Source organism: Drosophila subpulchrella, chromosome 2R (assembly GCF_014743375.2).
Source record: "Drosophila subpulchrella strain 33 F10 #4 breed RU33 chromosome 2R, RU_Dsub_v1.1 Primary Assembly, whole genome shotgun sequence".
NCBI classification, from domain to species: domain Eukaryota; kingdom Metazoa; phylum Arthropoda; class Insecta; order Diptera; family Drosophilidae; genus Drosophila; species Drosophila subpulchrella.
Window position 1 is genome coordinate 9462795 of NC_050611.1, and position 17728 is coordinate 9480522.

General features: G+C 39.0%; 3 protein-coding genes across 5 annotated transcripts in view; 2 read left to right on the top strand and 1 right to left on the bottom strand.

The window, feature by feature from the left end:
* LOC119549308 overlaps positions 1 to 13403 on the top strand; it is a 75812-nt gene extending 62409 nt beyond the window's left edge. For all 3 annotated transcript variants that reach the window (XM_037857265.1, XM_037857266.1, XM_037857267.1), the window contains 4 exons: positions 10609 to 10771; positions 10847 to 11115; positions 11992 to 12195; positions 12254 to 13403. In XM_037857265.1, coding sequence (XP_037713193.1) covers positions 10609 to 10771; positions 10847 to 11115; positions 11992 to 12195; positions 12254 to 12511 — 894 coding nt within the window. In that variant the 3' untranslated portion in view covers positions 12512 to 13403. The remainder of the gene's footprint in view (positions 1 to 10608; positions 10772 to 10846; positions 11116 to 11991; positions 12196 to 12253) is intronic.
* Positions 13404 to 13668: 265 nt separating this feature from the next.
* On the top strand, positions 13669 to 14900 carry LOC119551889 (CDK-activating kinase assembly factor MAT1). Its single transcript, XM_037861490.1, has one exon. It carries the CDS (start codon positions 13785 to 13787, stop codon positions 14745 to 14747), a length of 963 nt encoding a protein of 320 aa, XP_037717418.1. The 5' UTR covers positions 13669 to 13784; the 3' UTR covers positions 14748 to 14900.
* Positions 14901 to 16198: 1298 nt separating this feature from the next.
* LOC119549715 (probable G-protein coupled receptor Mth-like 7) lies at positions 16199 to 17577 on the bottom strand. The gene is made up of 5 exons (XM_037857948.1): positions 17209 to 17577; positions 17007 to 17157; positions 16766 to 16900; positions 16438 to 16689; positions 16199 to 16377 (listed from the first exon to the last, which is right to left on the bottom strand). The coding sequence occupies exons 1-5, from the start codon at positions 17575 to 17577 to the stop codon at positions 16199 to 16201; spliced, it is 1086 nt and encodes a 361-aa protein (XP_037713876.1).
* Between the last annotated feature and the right edge of the window lie 151 nt (positions 17578 to 17728).

Here is a 17728-nt window from a genome sequence, read left to right on the forward strand (position 1 = left end):
AAATCAAAAATGAAGGAAAAATCAATGAAGTATATATAAAATTAATTCCATTTTGTTCAGGGATGTTATAGTATAAGGTTTTTCTGGAAATATGTACATCAGATTATTTACCCCTGCCAATTTTGTAATAGTATAAAACTGCATTGAGTTGTATATACTAAATATCCAGATTTTCTATTGAAGTTTAATTAAATAACCTGCTACGATAACCCTCAAAAGAACAGAACTTTTAAATTAAGTTTTGGAATGTTGCAAGTCAAGAAATACCAAGTCGGGAAATCGCTTTTGCTGTTTGTTTTGTGGAAATCCTGATAGTTTAACCTGTGGTGGCCTAGTTAACCCTTATGCTGACGATGCCGCAGGCTCTGATTGGAAGTGGAAATTCCGCTGACCGGGCTTAAATCGGAAAATCTAACAATGAACGTATTTAAGCTCAGTTCGTGGTTGCTATAGATGTTGTGGCTGGCATTGTATAAAGCCCTCTTTGGACCAACAACATGCCACAAATCTTCTGCTGGCCCAAAATGCCATTGGCTTACTTATCAGCTAGATTCCAGCATTGCGAACTCTGCAATACCCAAAACTTTTACAAGGATATTCATACTTTTGCTCTCATATTTGATGACATGCAGTGCAGTTTGCTTTTCGCTCTTGCGAAACAAGTTGCAAACAAGCACAAAACTTTGGCCCCTCTTCTCGGGAAACGCAGGAAAAGTTGTTCCTCGAATGGAAACCGCTACTTGCTATTTTCCTTACGACTTCTTTTAATATTTATACTTTTTGTTGCCCGAGACGCTTTTCGGTATTTTATAGTGGGACAGGCAACCGAAGTTGGCCGCCGCACAAAAGTTTAGACTTTGTCGAATCTAACTGAAAAATGTAGAGGGATTTTCCCGGCCCTCCCCCTACTTTTCTTTTTGTGGCACATGAGCAAATAGAGAGAGCTTTCCCCCAAAGGCGATACAATGTAACTGCATGGTTGTAGGATATATCATTTACACCAGTCAGATATTTGACTTTTGCCCTACGCTCGCCGAAATTGAAAAACTTTTCCCGCCCTTTGTGAGGGTGTGCACAAGTGTGTGAACTGCATTTTTCAGCGTCTTTTCTTTTATTTTTAATTGACTAACTTGACTAAAGAGGGTGACAAACTTCGTTGCAAGGGCTGGGAAAACTAAAAATAGAGAAAATATAAAGAAAAGGCAACGCATACGCGCTGTCAAATTGAGTTTTGATTCAATTTGCGATGTCATCAGCGCCGTCAACGTTGTCAAATTGCATTTGCACATTTTACACGTGGCTGCTGTCGCAGTAGCATATTTTCCTCATTTCGCGAGGTGTCGAAAAAACGCGTTCACCTGTGAATTTGAATTATTCACGAAAGCCGTTGAGTGCGCCAAATATATTTTCGGCACTCGCTGGATCCCAGGATATGTATTTCCCGCCTGGATGCAACATTTTACTCCCCTTTTACCTTTAAAATAAGAATAGCTCATACTGTAAAATGTGTATATTGCATCCATTAAAAACTTCAATCTCCCTTTTCAATTGCAGCATATGTTGTTGAATAAAAACGGGGAAATATTTCATGGCAAACAAATGTTCAGTTGTTTTAAAACCCCATAAAAAATATAATTTTATGCTTTTAAAGGCAGAGTTCTTTATAAATTTGTAAAAAACATGTTATGCATTTTCAACTGCATTTCATTTATGTTTTACCTTTGCTTTACAAAAGTCATATCCATTTTCAGCTGAATGCTTTAATAAATATTGTATTTTCCTATTAACAAAACATTAAAAAAAACTTTCCAGCGAAATATATACACCGAAGTTTTTATTAAAATGTTGTACTCTATTCTTTTTTAATACATCTTTTGCGCTTACAGATATAATATTCACTTTCAGCTACAAATATACTTCATTAATGTAGTTTCTCTTTAGTCAGCAAAAAATTTAACAAATTACCTTGCCAAATATGCCATATTATACTTTCAACTGCTGTTTTCATTACTAAATTGAATATACAAATTTCAAGCGAGAACTTTATGCATTTTTAACTATTTCCTACTCGAATTCATGCGTGAATTATCACAAGTAGTTCATATTTATACTTGAAATAAATAAATACAAATATTTATGTAACAAAAAAGAAGACTGCATACTGCAATGTCATACTCGAGTATTTTATTCAGTCATGCAAAATGTGTAAAACTAAAATAGCATGCTCCTATTGCAATCAGTTTCCATTCACATGAAGTGGCCTTTATTCGGTACTGGAAACTGTAATTAATTCAACTGCATAAAATCGAAATCAAATGGCCATCCAATATGCCGAACCATTGGCAATCAAGTAATGTGGCGTGCTAAAAGCACTTAAAAGAGTTCCAAAACTTTATGTAGTATGCCGTGCCTGGCTGTTGCAGATAATATTTCCTGCTGCTGTAAAATCAGTCTATTAAAGGCCATCATTCCATTTTGTCAACTGGCCAACAGGGACAATCACAAATTGCATTTAAATAAGCCAGCGGAATTTGTGTTTTTGTGTCTAGACCGGAAATGAGAAACGTTATTGCCTCTCTGCCATCGATGCCACCAGGTGTTTTGGGTCCTGTGACGAGTTTTTCCAATAATTCCCGAGATGTCTATCATGGGAAATTAAATGTAAACTTGCCGAAATTCTCTGTGACCGGCTTTCAAGCGCTTAGCATAATTTAAAACATTTTTTTAGACACCGTAGCCCCGAAAAAATAGCTCAAAAAGGGAGATGAAAATGGACTTGACAAAATCCGCTTAAATTTTAGACACTCGCCTTCTCTTTTTCCCTTGTTATCAAAATAGTTGCTGGCATTATCAGGGACTGGCATTAGAGCCGGGTTCTCACTGTCATGGACCGAGCATTTCCAATCAATTGAAATTCAATGCCCCGGCAGTGCAGAGGGGAGCGGAAACGGAAGTGGAACTCTGGACATGCAATTTAAATTCAATTTTACACACAAACAGCGAAGTGAGGGTGCCAAAAAAGAAGGAGGAGCAGGTGGTGGATATATGGTGGATCTCAGTTCTGAGCTGCCGGCTTTTATGACGATTCCCAAACACAAATGGGTTTCATTCGATTTGGTCGGGACGTGTTCCAGTAAAAGGGGACAGTTCAGGGTCGTCGAAGTCTACCATTATTTATGGCTATCGGTGGGGAGGTTTAACAATGGCTGTTATTCTCAGCGATCCGCTAGCTTAAAGGGTATTAAAATCGGATTTTCCAGTTCAGGGATTAGGGTGACTAAATAGAAAGAATCCTTGTTAATGGGAACTATTTGGATATACATTGAAACAGAAAAGGTATCTATCGGATGTGTCTTCTTTTGCATATTTAAGGCTAAACATCTTATGCATAGAATATTTCGTATCAAAGCTATTATATCTTAGAACTCTCTTATAGAACATCTAAAATTCGTTTTTATCTCTTAGCTTGGTGACCTGGTGTCCTCTTTCTATCTCTACAACTATTTTTATATCTTTTGCCGCCTCTGTCGCTTGTTGCGCTTGCATTTCAATTGACGGCACCATCATTAAATTTCCAATGTTTATCCCCACCGCCGCGTGCTGAATTCTAAAAACGTACCGTATATAGTATCCTTTCGCTTCCTACGCTTTTCCTGTCGCAATATTATGTCGCAAACAAGTCACAACATCAACTGTAGTATACCGCTAAGCGGATTGGGTTACTGCCCGCGTCTAATATCCTGGACACTGACAATGTTGTCCTGCTCCTTTGTGATGGGATTGACTTAATGCGAACTTGGCGACTTGGCTGGCAGCTATAAATAGATGAGACCACACATCTGCCGTTGATTCAAGGCGCTGCGGGTCACGTTACACTGCTAAAAATAATTATACTAGGTTAGAAATGTAATCTTAAATGTAGGTGTTTTATTCGAACTCTCTTGAACTATTATATTAGTTAGACTAATATTTATATTTTTAAATATCTTACACGACTATTAAATAGAAAAATAATCGTATTAAAATGATAACCTTGTTTATGGCCTTATGACACTTGCCTAAATTTCAACTAACCGACTGGATTTCTTTAAAAAAACATCCAGGTGATCTATAGAATACTTATATATTTTTAAATTATTATATAAATTCACCGTTTTTTTTCTTTCTCTACCTTGTCCTGACTTATTAAAATAGACCCAGCCATTAATCAAAATAAAATCCAGTGTCATATGGTCATAAGTTATAATTTTATTAGACCTTGTTAGATGTCTAATCTGTAAGATACTTATTCTCCGTGCATCAATTACCAATTGGCATTCAACACGTATTCCCCTGCCGCTGCTCCTGCTGGCCGTGTAAATCAGGCTAATTAAATCAGAATGCGGCATTAAAAGTTTATGGTGGCTGTGGCCCAGGACGACAGAACATTAATGTAATCATTTGCCATAAATTTGCATTTATGACGCGTCTTGCGCACGTTGTCGTGGCCATTCATTTGCCGGTCAGCGATCCTGTCATCTCAGGACATCGTAGGACGCGGGACACGGAACACGGGACTCTGACAAGGACGAGCTGGCATATTAATTAAAGTGTCGCCGCTAATGAGTTAGATTAAAGCGGGCAGATGCGCGTGTTTCCCGGCTTCAGTTGCTCGCTTTCATTCCGGGCGGGCGTGCGTGTAATTGGCAATATCTTCTGGCCAGGATTACACCAGGAAATGTGTGTGTGTTTCAAGGATGTGGGTTTTGGGTCTGGCATATTCATTAGGCTTTTTATGCACGATGTCGCCCAATGATCCCAATTTCTTGCAATTACCAGGCTAGGCGCTGAAAAGTATGCTACAATAAAATTGATTGCAAAGGATCTGCCTTTTATAGACCAAATAAAAAACCATAGGTACACTGATAAAAATGAAATTTTAAAAAAAATATCTACATATTGAATATAATATATCGGATTGCTGAAATAATTATAATCATAGTAAGAAAATATTCGATTCGATGTTAGCCATATTTAGATTATACGTTTTACATTATAAAATTAATATTGAAAACAAAGTTTAAGGTCTTAAAATTAAATATAGGTGTTAAATTTAATATTTACAAACCGCAATATATGAAAAACAAAGCGAAAACATATTTAAACTGAATTAGTATGGCTTTGTTTCTTTTTATCAGTGTACACAATTAAGATATTTACATTCTTTCATTAATCACAAGTCTACGCTTTCTATAGGTTTTCCAATAACCATTAAGGCAAGAAGTCAATTAAGAAGTGCATTTAGAAAAACCCTGCTCAAGAATAATACACAAATATCTTTACAAATGTTTATATAATTTGATTTGCACTTCGGATGCACTTTAAATTCAATGAATAGTTGTAAAATTGTGTAAAAAATATTTCTTTTATGACTGTGAACTAATGAACATGGTTGTAAAATGTGCAAAGAAATAACATCTTTTTCCGTCTTGCTTTCTTTCCTTTGATTGAGTTGCTTCCTAGCGTGAATAATTTAAATTGGCGAAACTTTGCATTCAAAAGAGAAAATCCTTAAACAAAAATAAACAAAAATCAGACGTTTCATTTTGTTAAGAACGCCAAAGGGAAAGGCGATGGAGCAGTTCAAGAAAAATGTATATCAGAATTATTCAGCAATAACTATGGAAATGTTTACTGCGACCGAGTCATCTGTCTTTTTTCCGAGTTGTGCAGCTGATAAAATAAAATAAATTCGCATATTAAATGTAAACTTTCTGCCTGCCTGCCTGCCATATATATATATTTTATGTCCCTGAACATTCGCCAACTGACATTATTAATACTAATTTATACACAAGCCTGAGAATCTCGGTGTGTGTTTGTAATCTTGTTGCGGCAGTTGGCTTTTTAAATGGCCTGCAGAATTGTTGGGGCCCACAAAGGTTGCCATGGGTCTCTGGGTCTCCTCTGCCAATGTGGAAAATTTGTCTTTTCAATTGTATGTACATGTGCTGCCAGCCTCATAAATGTTTTATGTGGTTATAGCCGACATTTATTCGCTCGACAACATTTTCCCCATCTGTCACTCAGGGCCTGTAAAGCCATTTTAGGGGAAATTCTTCTGGTATTGATTTTCGAGAATTTAATTAAACCCTTTCACCGCCGCCGCCGCTGCCGCCGCTCCGATGTATTATCAATAAATTTGTGTGCCAAAACCATAATCCCCACCCGTATTTTAGCCCCGATAAATCGAAAAGTATATAGTATAGGGATCCACAAAGGAAGGAAGTGCCAGTGGCATTCACCTGCACCACAATCCAGGCTGCAGGCCACTAAATTGTGGCACCAGCTGGCACAGGGCCATCTGGCCAGGGGATATCATTGCGCTCCCAGTTTCCCAGTTTCCAGTTCCCAACTACCAGCTCCCAACTCCCTCAGCCATGACCTCCGGCTGGCTGCCTTTCCAGAGCCCGGCTATAAAGCCTTTGCCGCGCATCGCAAATCCGGAGGCTGTGGCTGCTGCGGCCTGACTGACGAATGGCCAGGTGAAGCCTTCAACGCAGGGATTAGGCGGAGCAGGGCGGGGTATGTGTGCTCACTGAAAATAATATTATAGATATTTAACACATTTATTCAAGCACCCACCAAAGGTAGATACATTTTTAAAGGTCATTTTCTAATTTTAAAATAAAAAGCAAACTTTAAAATGTATTTGCTTTAAGGGAAATCTTAAAAGGAGTTATAAAAATAGGTTACAGATATTTCTAGCTCAATTTAAATGTAAAATAGGCATTGTCCTTACAAATATCGTATTAAAAAAGGTTTTGTTTATTACAAAAGCCTTTTAATATATTAAAATAAAATTAAAAAATATTTATTTTTAGTTTTGGCGACCTTGACTCAAAGTATTGCAATTAATAACAAATTTATCAATGGAATTTATGAAGTTAGTAGAATGATTATCATTTACATTTTTTGGTATAGAAGTTTTTAAAAAATCCTACTTTTAAATTAAATAAACATATCCATTAACTAAATTAATATAAATATCAGGGAATCAAACCGAATCTTATTTCGGTTCCGGTTCTGGTACCGGTCCCATACCGAAACGACTTATTCGGTAAACGATTCAATTTTGGTATTGATGTTTTGGTTCCGGTTCTGGTACCGGTACGTACCGGTACAGTTAAACAAATTTGAATTAATTATGGCAATGAATACATTGTAATTATTTGTGTTTTATTAAGAAAATAAAAACTTTATTTGAAGGCACATTAATAATAGTTCAATGGATACAAAATCATAGAGATGATTATACTTATAATGATAATAAATTTACGAAAAAACGTTAATTATTTGGAAAACATGTGATTGGTTCTCAAAAGCATGATTGCGTTTAAAGTTTTCATGTCCAAACGGTTTCTGAGCGGATTCATGATAAACTTAACGCTGGAAAATAACCTCTCTACGCTCACTTGCGTAGCAGGAACACATAGGGCCACTTGAGAAATTGCAAACAACTCTGGGAACTTTTCGGAAGATTCAGACCACCATTTAATAATGTCTGTTGACTTGGAAAGGCGCCTTTGTTTTAGAAAAATTTGTATTGATTCTAAAAGGCTGCATGTAGACATACATGAAGGTGAGCCTACAGATCTTGCTTCTTCCAATTTTAGGTATTTATCAACTTCGTCGAAGCTTTCTGAAAGGCTTGCTTCTAAACTTTTCTCAAGAAGTGATATTGAATTATTGGATATCGATAGAATTTGGAAGTAAATATTGGATAATAGACTAATACAAGTCTGTTTTTGATTTTTGCTTAGGGTAATATTGAATCTGGGATCTAAGAATATTCCACACAGAAATGCATCGTTTTCAAATAATAAAATTTCACGATCTTCCAGTTCTGTTAACAAAAATTTGGCCAACTTTGAGTTATTTTTCTGCACGAGTAGCTTACAACTAATCCAAGTGTGGTAAAAGTCTCCGAAAACCAAATTTTGGCTTTGAAGTTTTGTTGTGGCAACCTCAGCTGGCTCTAATAGGCTTACAATTTCGCGAATTGAATCCCAAACTTTTTGATCCAGATATAAATCGGAATTAGCCACTGCATAGGTTGAGCAAAAATGGTATACTGCATCTTCTACCAAATACGCTAACATTTTGTAGGACGAGCTCCAACGCGTAGGACAATCAATGGGCGGTTTTCTTAGATTTTTCTCCTTCATAATGTAAGACATGGTTGGTGTTCGCAATTTTTTGACCAAGTTCCTGGCAAAACCAATTGTTTTCGAACAATTTTTGTCTTTAAGTACTGCATTGACCGCCAACTGAAGAGTATGTGCTGCACAACGAACACCTAAAATTAAGTAAATAATAAAATGTTAAGTATATAAGCCGCTTATAAATATTTTGTAGTTTCATACTTATGCACTTATTTTCAAAAACAACGTCATTCATAAAAGACAAGTCGTTGTCGACGTCGGTTTCATTCTCGTATGAAGAGTCGTCGTACAACTCCTCCGGAATGTTTTCGTTACTTAGAAGTTCCACAAACTTGACCATATTCCGTCCATTATCAGTGGTGCAAGAATAAATTTGCTGGGAGCTGATCTCGAATCGATTTAAAACAAAAAGGATGGTGTCTTTTAAATTTGCAGCAGTATGGCAGGCAAACATTTCTTCAGTTGCCAATGTGCGCAGGACAAGATGTCCATCAGAAATAAATTGTATGTTTACTCCTAAATTGCAAAATAATTTGTTAAAGCATTATATTTTTATAAGATTTATTTTTTAGGCATACACACCAATAAACGATCGATTCAGATGAGTCAAGCCGTCGATTTTAAGTGCGATCATTTTTCCTTTAGTTTCTTCTTTTATTTTTTCGACGACCTTCTCTGATTTGGCTACAACATCATCACGGACGTTTTGAGGATTTATAAAGTTTTCACATCCTAATCCTTCAATTAACGGATTCAGAATCCGCCTAAATCCGATGTCGTTCATTAAAGAAAATGGTCTTCCATCAACTGTGCACAGCAAAGCACATGCATTTTGTATATCCTCCCTTGTAATGGACACACGGACAATTGGTTTTATGAAATCCTGAATCGTTTTAGCAGGCACACTATTTTTCTTAGTAATTGTTTGGTTGCTACTCGTTTGCTCCTCAGTTTCAATTATCAATGTGTTATGAGATCGCTTTATGTGCTTCGACAAATTAGTTCCATGATTACCCTATAAAATGCATACGGATTATGTGCATACATATATATGTAAGTAAGTAAGCAGTTAATTTTTATACTTACTTTAATTTGATGCCCACAATTCACATCATCTTTTTTGATTAGGCACGTGCTCGTGTTTGATAAAATGTCAAAGGAGAAATACTTTCGGTGAGGATTCGATTTTGGTCGAGGCATTTTTCACTTTCTTTACTTTTCTTCACTTTTCCTAGCTGCTTCACATGAAATTCTGTTTAAATTCTAGAATGAAGCTTGATGAAAGGAGACGGCTAAGGTAGTTGTTGAGACTAGTTATCTCTTTTCTCCATATATAATAAAAAACCGCGTAGAAATGCGCCAAAAAATCCGGATTTACAACCTGCTCAGACATTTTCTTTCATAAGAAGCACATATGCTAAAAAGAGACAGGGAAAAAGCGCCACGGCAAAAAGTGGGACCTCATATGCAGATTTCAGTATTTTTGTTACGGATTTTTTATGAATTTAGTAAAGTACCAAAACCGTACCGGTACCAGCAATACGGTAATCAGTTCTAAATTTAATTTTGGTTTTGGTACCGGTACCGGTTCCGGTTCTCTATTAGATATCGGTTTATTTCGGTTATCGGTTCCGGTTCCGGTTCTGGTTTTATTCCCTGATAAATATACTTGTATTATAATTTATATTTTATGCACTTACAAGCCAAGGAAGTGTAATTATTTTCGAATCCCTACTATGCACACAAATTTCGTAAAGTGCCCTATGCAGTTGCTTTAATGAAAACTTTCATTTGAGCGAGATATCTAGTTGCATTATTGCAGTTAGCAAACAGAAAGTTGCCACTAGCCCAAATTCGTGCAAAGGCCGTCGAGAGAAAGGAGAAATTCACTTTTAATTATTTACGGCTAAACAGAAAGTTGGCCAAAAGGAGGAGAGATGGCCGCAGGAGACACTTTTTTTTTTTCATTCTGCGGACACAGAAACTTTTCATTTGCCGGTGGAAGGCAAAGAGGGCGAAGGGAAAATATGGTTGGTGTCGAAGCATTTGAGAGTTTCCTTCGGTTCCGTTTGCAATTCCATTACTTTAATGTGGCAGGAAGGAAAGGGAAAACTTTTAAATCTTTATTTATAAAAGCTTCCGCACTGGCGGCAACTTTTGTGTGTGAGGGAAAATGAAATAATTCCGACAGCCGCAGTTTTGCGGTGGCCCATGCGGTTTTCCTGCCCAAAACTATGCCAGCCAAACTTGCTAAATGCCCTGACAAACTTTTGCTTTGCCACAAAAGTGGGTGGCAGCCTTATACATATATAGGACATATAGTATATTTCCAGCTTAAGTTGGCTTAAGCTTAAGAAGTGCAAATTGTTTAGCTAATTCAGCGCCTCATCCTACTTACTTGCAGTGCATGCGAGCCTACGTGGAGTTTGAGATCTCCGAGGGCGCCTACGAGATCTCCTGTCCGGACGCCAAGTGTCCGGCCCAGGGCGCCATTTCCCTGCCCGAGATTGCGAGCCTAACCACAACGAATCTGCTGAAGAAGCACCATCGCTATCGCCTGAATCGAGGTCGGTTTTTCAAGGGATTTTCATAGAAAAATGTAATTAAATTTTATTAATTGTATACCTTTTCTGATATTTAAGAAATCGAATTGGACAAGACGCGCACCTGGTGTCCACGGGCTGGCTGCGAGACCATCTGCACGGTGGGCGGACCGGCGCAGCCTGGCCAGTCCAGCGCCATTTGCCAAATGGACGAGTCGCCGTCGACGTCACAGAGCTACAGTCCGCAGCAGGAGGCAGCCGGAAGCGGAAGCACAGGTGGCGCGACCGGAAACGGGGCAGCCGTGCTCTCGGTGTCCGTGCATTGTCCCTCCTGCAAGGACGAATTCTGCGGCCTCTGCAAAAAAGCGGTAAGTGGGCGGTTTTGTTTCGCCTTTCCGGTGGTTTTGTCATAAACAAGGAATAAATAACACTTTTTCTTATCATGTGTGGGTATCTCAAACATGATATTAATATAGCTCCGGAAATATATTAGGATGACCGTTTAGCAATATCAATATTATGCCTTTGAATAGGTATAATATTAGATAAATTTGCATTAATTTGATTTCTACTTGATTTGTATTTAACTAATATCACTAATATAAGGTGTCTAAAAGTATGCAACACAATATTGTAATTGAATTGAATTCATTCAGTAAGGCGAATATTCTTTATTCACTGCATACATTTAGACACCTAAAATAAATGTTAAAAACTATTTTATTACCCTAGTGATTTGTGTGGCACCCCTCTATAGCTCCAAATCCAAAAACAGTAAGAAAAACATTAGTACACAGAGAAAATTTTGACGTTCTCATCTGAGTTGAAAATGTTTTTAAAAATAAAACGACATTTTAAGTTGAAAATGTTTTTATTTTGCTCGAATCAAGTTGAAATGCGGTATTTAAGTACAGTGTGTGTACAAATAAACTATTAGTTCAGTCCTTAGTGTATACTTATCAAAAAGTTGTTAGATAAACTCTATTTAACTTTTCTCTTCTCACCATTTCGATCTAATATTGAGAACATTGATACCAAAATGTACTTGCACAGTTTTTAAGAACGAATCTTCTCAATTCAAGAACAATGTTCTCAATTCAAGAACAATGTTTTCAATTTAAGAACAATGTTCTCAATTCAATAACAATGTTCTTGGATACATTTTGGCAACAAAAAGGCATTTAACATAATTTTTGTATTACAATAGATTTCTGATATACATGATTCCCCTTTTCACTTTGCAGTACCATCCGAACATAAGCTGCGAGGAGTTTGGTCGCCGCCTGATTGCCGATGGCCAGGACGACATTGGCATACCCTTCGACAACGAGCTGATCAAGTGCTGCCCCATGTGCGCGGTGCCCATCGAGAAGGACGAGGGCTGCGCCCAGATGATGTGCAAGCGCTGCAAGCACGTCTTCTGCTGGTATTGCCTGGCCAGTTTGGATGTGAGTCATTCGAGTCTTTCCACTGATTGTTACTAAATTTGATTTGTTTATATCCCAGGACGACTTCCTGCTGCGCCACTACGACAAGGGACCGTGCAAGAACAAGCTGGGTCACTCCAGGGCCTCCGTGGTCTGGCATCGTGCCCAGGTGATCGGGATCTTCGCCGGCTTCGGCATACTGCTGCTGGTGGCCTCGCCACTGCTGCTCCTGGCCGCGCCCTGCATCATCTGCTGCAAGTGCCGTGGGTGCAGCGGTTCCAAAATCGACGAGGTGGAGGCCGAGCTGGAGGAGGAGGTCACCGCCTTGCAGGGCTAGGTGGCTAGGATCTCCCCTCCTCTCATACCCCCTCCCATCCCGAAACCCCCGTATGCGACATTAGGCTGCAGCCTGTAAATGCAGCTGCTGTTAGATTTCTGATAGATTCTATTGTTAATGACGACGACAAGCTTACGTACATTTATTTTAGTTATTACAATTAAATTTGTATATGTGTTAACTAAATTGTGATATTTACAGTGATTCGATTTTTAATTGAATCGACAAATTTGTTGAGAACCTATACAAAGACAAGACGCCTTCGATTCTTTTTTAGGTTCTGTCTCTACATACATCTATTCTTTCCACCCCCTAACTACACTTCAGAATATATACTATATTCGCTTAAATCAATCTGTATAAATCGAGTAGGTCCTCTTCTTAGCGCATAAGTTAGTCTAAATATATTAGGAGTACGCCTCGTATTTCAACAGTGCTTTTATATCGCACCCACCCAAACAAAATCAAAAACGAAACACCCCACTCACCCACTCAATCCTTCTCTCAAGTATTACGCATGCAACTAACATGCCCAAGATCCTTTGGGCCACTTTGATCAACTGCTTGGCAATGCTTTTATCTTCGCATACGCATATAAACTGCATATATTTAGGAGGTGTATATGATGTCACTACTACTGTTTATTGAATGTATTTAAATGTAAATGTTAATACGCAGCTAAAACAAATGTAAAACAGATCGCCGCCCAGCTGGGCGGGGTTTGGTTAATGTAAATTATTGAATTATTTAATGCATATACACTCAGAACACATATATCAAAATACGTATGACATAAAAGTGCGTGTATATTTAAAGAAAACATATTTAAACTCTACTCTTAATGTGAACAACTACCGCGTATGCTGTTTGAAATAAAAATGTTAAAAGAAATGAGCTGGGGTATTTATTATGTAGCCTAAAGTAAAGGATATAAATGTATATTATTAAACTGCAGCTTAAAATTCATAACTGGAACTGTTGAAAAAGTGGAACTTGGAACTATTTTCATTAATTATAAAATTTTAAATTAGCCAACGTTTGCTTTTGCTCAACGTCTGGCAACGCTATAATTGCTGGTTTCAGTCTTTGCTAGAGCTGTATCGATGCTCTGAGCCGATAACCGATAATCGTTGCTTATGGTCACATTAACAGGCACCTATCGACTTATCGGAAACAACAGCCGGCAGATTATTGTTATTTGGGAATTTTAATTGATTGTTAGTGGATTTGATAGTTTAGGGAGCGGAAATAGGATAGGAAGACCCCCGTCGTCATGGACGACCAGGCGTGCCCGCGGTGCAAGACCACCAAATACCGGAATCCGTCGCTCAAGCTGATGGTTAACGTTTGCGGCCACACTTTGTGCGAATCCTGCGTGGACCTGCTGTTCCTAAAAGGATCTGGCGCCTGTCCCGAGTGCATGGTGCCCCTGCGCCGCAACAACTTCCGTGTCCAGCTCTTCGAGGATCCCATGGTGGAGAAGGAGGTGGACATTCGACGGCGAATTCTGCGCGACTACAACAAACGCGAGGAGGACTTCGGCTCGCTGGCCGAGTACAATGACTATCTGGAGGAGATCGAAGACATTGTGTACAACCTGTGCAACAACATCGAGATCATCGAGACGAACAAGCGGATCGAGGCGTACAAGCGGGACAATCGAGAGGTCATCCAGCGTAATAAGACGCGCGTGGGACGCGATGAGTACGCCCTTGAGGAGATGCTGGAGCTGGAGAAAGTCCAAGAGGAGGCACGCAGGAAGGAGCTTGACGAGCTGGAGACGGAGCACAAGAAGAAGAAGGCTCGCGACAAGCAGGCGCTGATCGAGGAGCTGATGTACAGCGGCAAGGATGCCGCCCAGATTGTCACCGAGTTTGCCGAGAAGGCAGAGAAGCAGCGCGAGGAGGAGAAGCAACTGCCTCCGCCGAAGCCCGCCAACGAGTTCTCCACGGGCATCAAGTTCGGCCAGACGGCCGATCCCAGCCTGCTGCCCGTCCCCAAGTCGGAGGAGGGTCCGCTGTTCGTCTACGAGCCACTGGTTGCTTTGAGCGAGGGTCCCGTCATGCCGCCCACCAGCGAGATCGTGGCCAGAGGCTATATTGCCCACATACGCGCGGAAACCCCGCAGGAAAACGCCGGCGGATTCACATCGACGCTGGCCTGCGAAAGGGCACTCCAGGAGGCGCTTCAGGAACTCTACTACACAGCCACGATGGGCGTGGTTGCCGGCACCTAGACTTCGGAGGATGGAGACTTCTGATGGTCGCACAACCAGAGCACTGAACGCTTACTTTTGTTGAACAAATGTGTCCTAAACGAATCCATTCAGTTATCTTGTAATCTACTTAATATATTTAAATGAAATAAATGCTATATCGTTCGTTATAAATGACCTTTGACCCAGCAAAAATGATCAAATAACTGCCTGTTTATCCAAAGTCAACTTAGTGGTTTATCAAACTTACAATACGATTTCACTTTTATTTCGTGCATATCGTGACAAGCTCGTGACAAAGCCATATTTGCTCATCTCTAGTCTGTGCTTTGTTCTCAACTAACGGTTGTTTTCCATGGTTATACATTCTTATTGGTCAGTGGAGGGGTAAATATGGAAATCATTTTGAAAATTAACAGTTACTTAAATGCAAATTTAGCTACCAGCTGTCACTTGCTAAGTTTTCTGTTTGCCTGGTGTCTGAGAGTCCAGGATTTTGACAGAAAATATGTTAGCGATTTTTTCATTTTAAACACCAGGTGAGCAGGAAAATTCGTAGGTGGCCCACGATTATTTTTCAAGGCCTATCTAGAGGTGTGCCACTTCAAAATATGTGGAGGCTTTGTTGCCGATCAAGCGATTGCCCATCTCTAGGCTGCTTATACTAAACTAACGGTTGTCTTCCAGCAAGAAAATGTTAGCGCCCAGCAGCCACCTGCTATAAATTATGTTGCCCTGGTGTCAAAGAGCAAGAAATTAGCCGTTAAACTCGCAAGTGCAGATCAATTTCGTCAGGAAAATTCAATAATTTTAAATTAATAAAGCGCCTAGATGCATAAAATATGTTCAAGTTTGTTTTTGCAAAATTGGTAAAAAATAAAAGCTTCCTGTTTTCAATTTCAATCGATTAATAACCAGTTCAATATTCACATAACCGAGTTCATATTATTTGGTGGTTACAATTCCTAATTTTTTTGGCAGAAATGTATGATTTTCAATGTTTGACATAAAAATTAATTTATCTTGTCTGTACTTGTCTCCTTAGAAACTAAAGGCAGTATAAGCTAGGATCTAAATATATGTTAATGGTCACGAATTTCAATAGAAGACCGATTTCTTTTGTTCTTTGAACGTCGGGGTACTGAAACTACTGTTTCCCCGGATTCTGCTTGAAAAAGGAAATGGTTACTCAGAAATCTGGCTTAGTCACATCATTCTTACCTATCTTTGAGCAGTTGAATGGAGCTGCGTTTAAGAATTAGCAGCACAAAAACGAAAATACCAAAAGCGCATTGGAAATATTTCATTGCTGTAAGAATCGAGTGCCATAATTCGTTTTTGAAATCCGATAAATATAACAAATACAGTATCCAATGTACACCCATCATGGTAAAGAGCCGCAGAAACAGTAGGTAACTGAGTTAAAATATATGATAATAATTTTTGGTTACCAAACTAAAAAGTAAATCGGCTTACTTTTCGCTATTGAAATTAAAGCAGGTTGTGGTCCCATCCCGCCGATGAGCAATCTTCTTCAGTTTTCTCTTCACTTTCAGTATGTTTCTGGCCGTCAGGATAAACATGATAAATATGAAGATATTTAAGATTAATAAGGGCCCATGATAATAGATCCAGGCAGACTTTTTGAAAACTGAAAATGAAACGATATAGTTAAATAAATACTTGATTAAAAACCCTAATCTAAACTTACTGTCCACCGCGCATCTACTAAACCCAACTAAGGGCATCCAGTTCCAGTTATTAAGATCGTTTACCCAAATTTGGTTGATCATAAAGATGGCTCCAGTTGGGATAGCAGCTGTGACCCACACGAAAGCACTGTAGGCCAGGAACCGCTGACGAGGTTCATCGCGGTTGACCGACGTTAAGGTTTTCCATAAATGATAGCTGATTACAGAGTTCCAGAGTATAAAGGCGAAGTCAAAGAAGTATGAGCAGTAACCTGCAGAAGAACGAGATAAATATTAATATTTCTTCACTTTAATGACCATATTCAGTAAAACTGTAAAACCACTTACCTGCCAGAAGACAAACGTTGCTCAGAAATCTATATTCATCTATTAAAAAGGACAAATCCGTCATGAATAAGCTAAGCATGCTACAGATAAGGCACTTTCCGAGGACATTCCGTAGCTTCTTCACGGAAATATAAACTGCGATAGTTAGTATATAGCACATCATAGAAATCCCAATGACTAAAATTATAGAATCAGGGAATAAAAGGTAGTCCACAAAATTAGTTTATAGGCATGGCCTTACTCCCAAGGACTCCTGGTAACGGTATCACGGTTGTCTCGTGTAACACAAACCATAAGCCTGCTGAATAGCGTGATTTAAACTGATTGGGATGAAGGCAGTACTCCTCTTTCTTCAATTCCATATTTTGGTAGTTGAGAATTAAGGTTCCGTTCTGAAAGCACAGAGTTAGATAGGAACGCAAAGGGTAGATTAAAAGACAAACCTTGTACAACGTGTACTGATCTCCCAACAGGTAGACCATCCTATCTTCCCCCCAGAGCTGTGTCCTCAGCAGGGTTTGGTTGTTCAAGTATAGGTCACTTAGAGTATCATCCTCGTTGTTCACATACAGGTGGGGGTTTACCTGGAGAAGCTGATCATTTAAACCATCGCTACATCCGCCATTGGGCAACATATTCTTGCGAGGACAGCAAATCCGGATGCAGGTCCTCAGCTCGCAGACACATCCCCTCAAGTGTGTCTTTACTGTAAGTCTTTGCTCAAAAGGCACCATCTTAAAGCCATATTCCCCTATAAGGTTATCAGGGATAACGATTCCTTCGTACTGGTAGGAACCATTCTGCCTTTCCATATGAGATAGGTCGACAGTGTCAAAGTAATCGCAATCTGGAATAACTGCACTGGATTTTGACAAACTCAAAATAACAAAAAATGTACAGAAAAATTCGATCTTCATTTCGGCACTATGATCCGGTCGAGTGAACACTACATCTGCACTGACT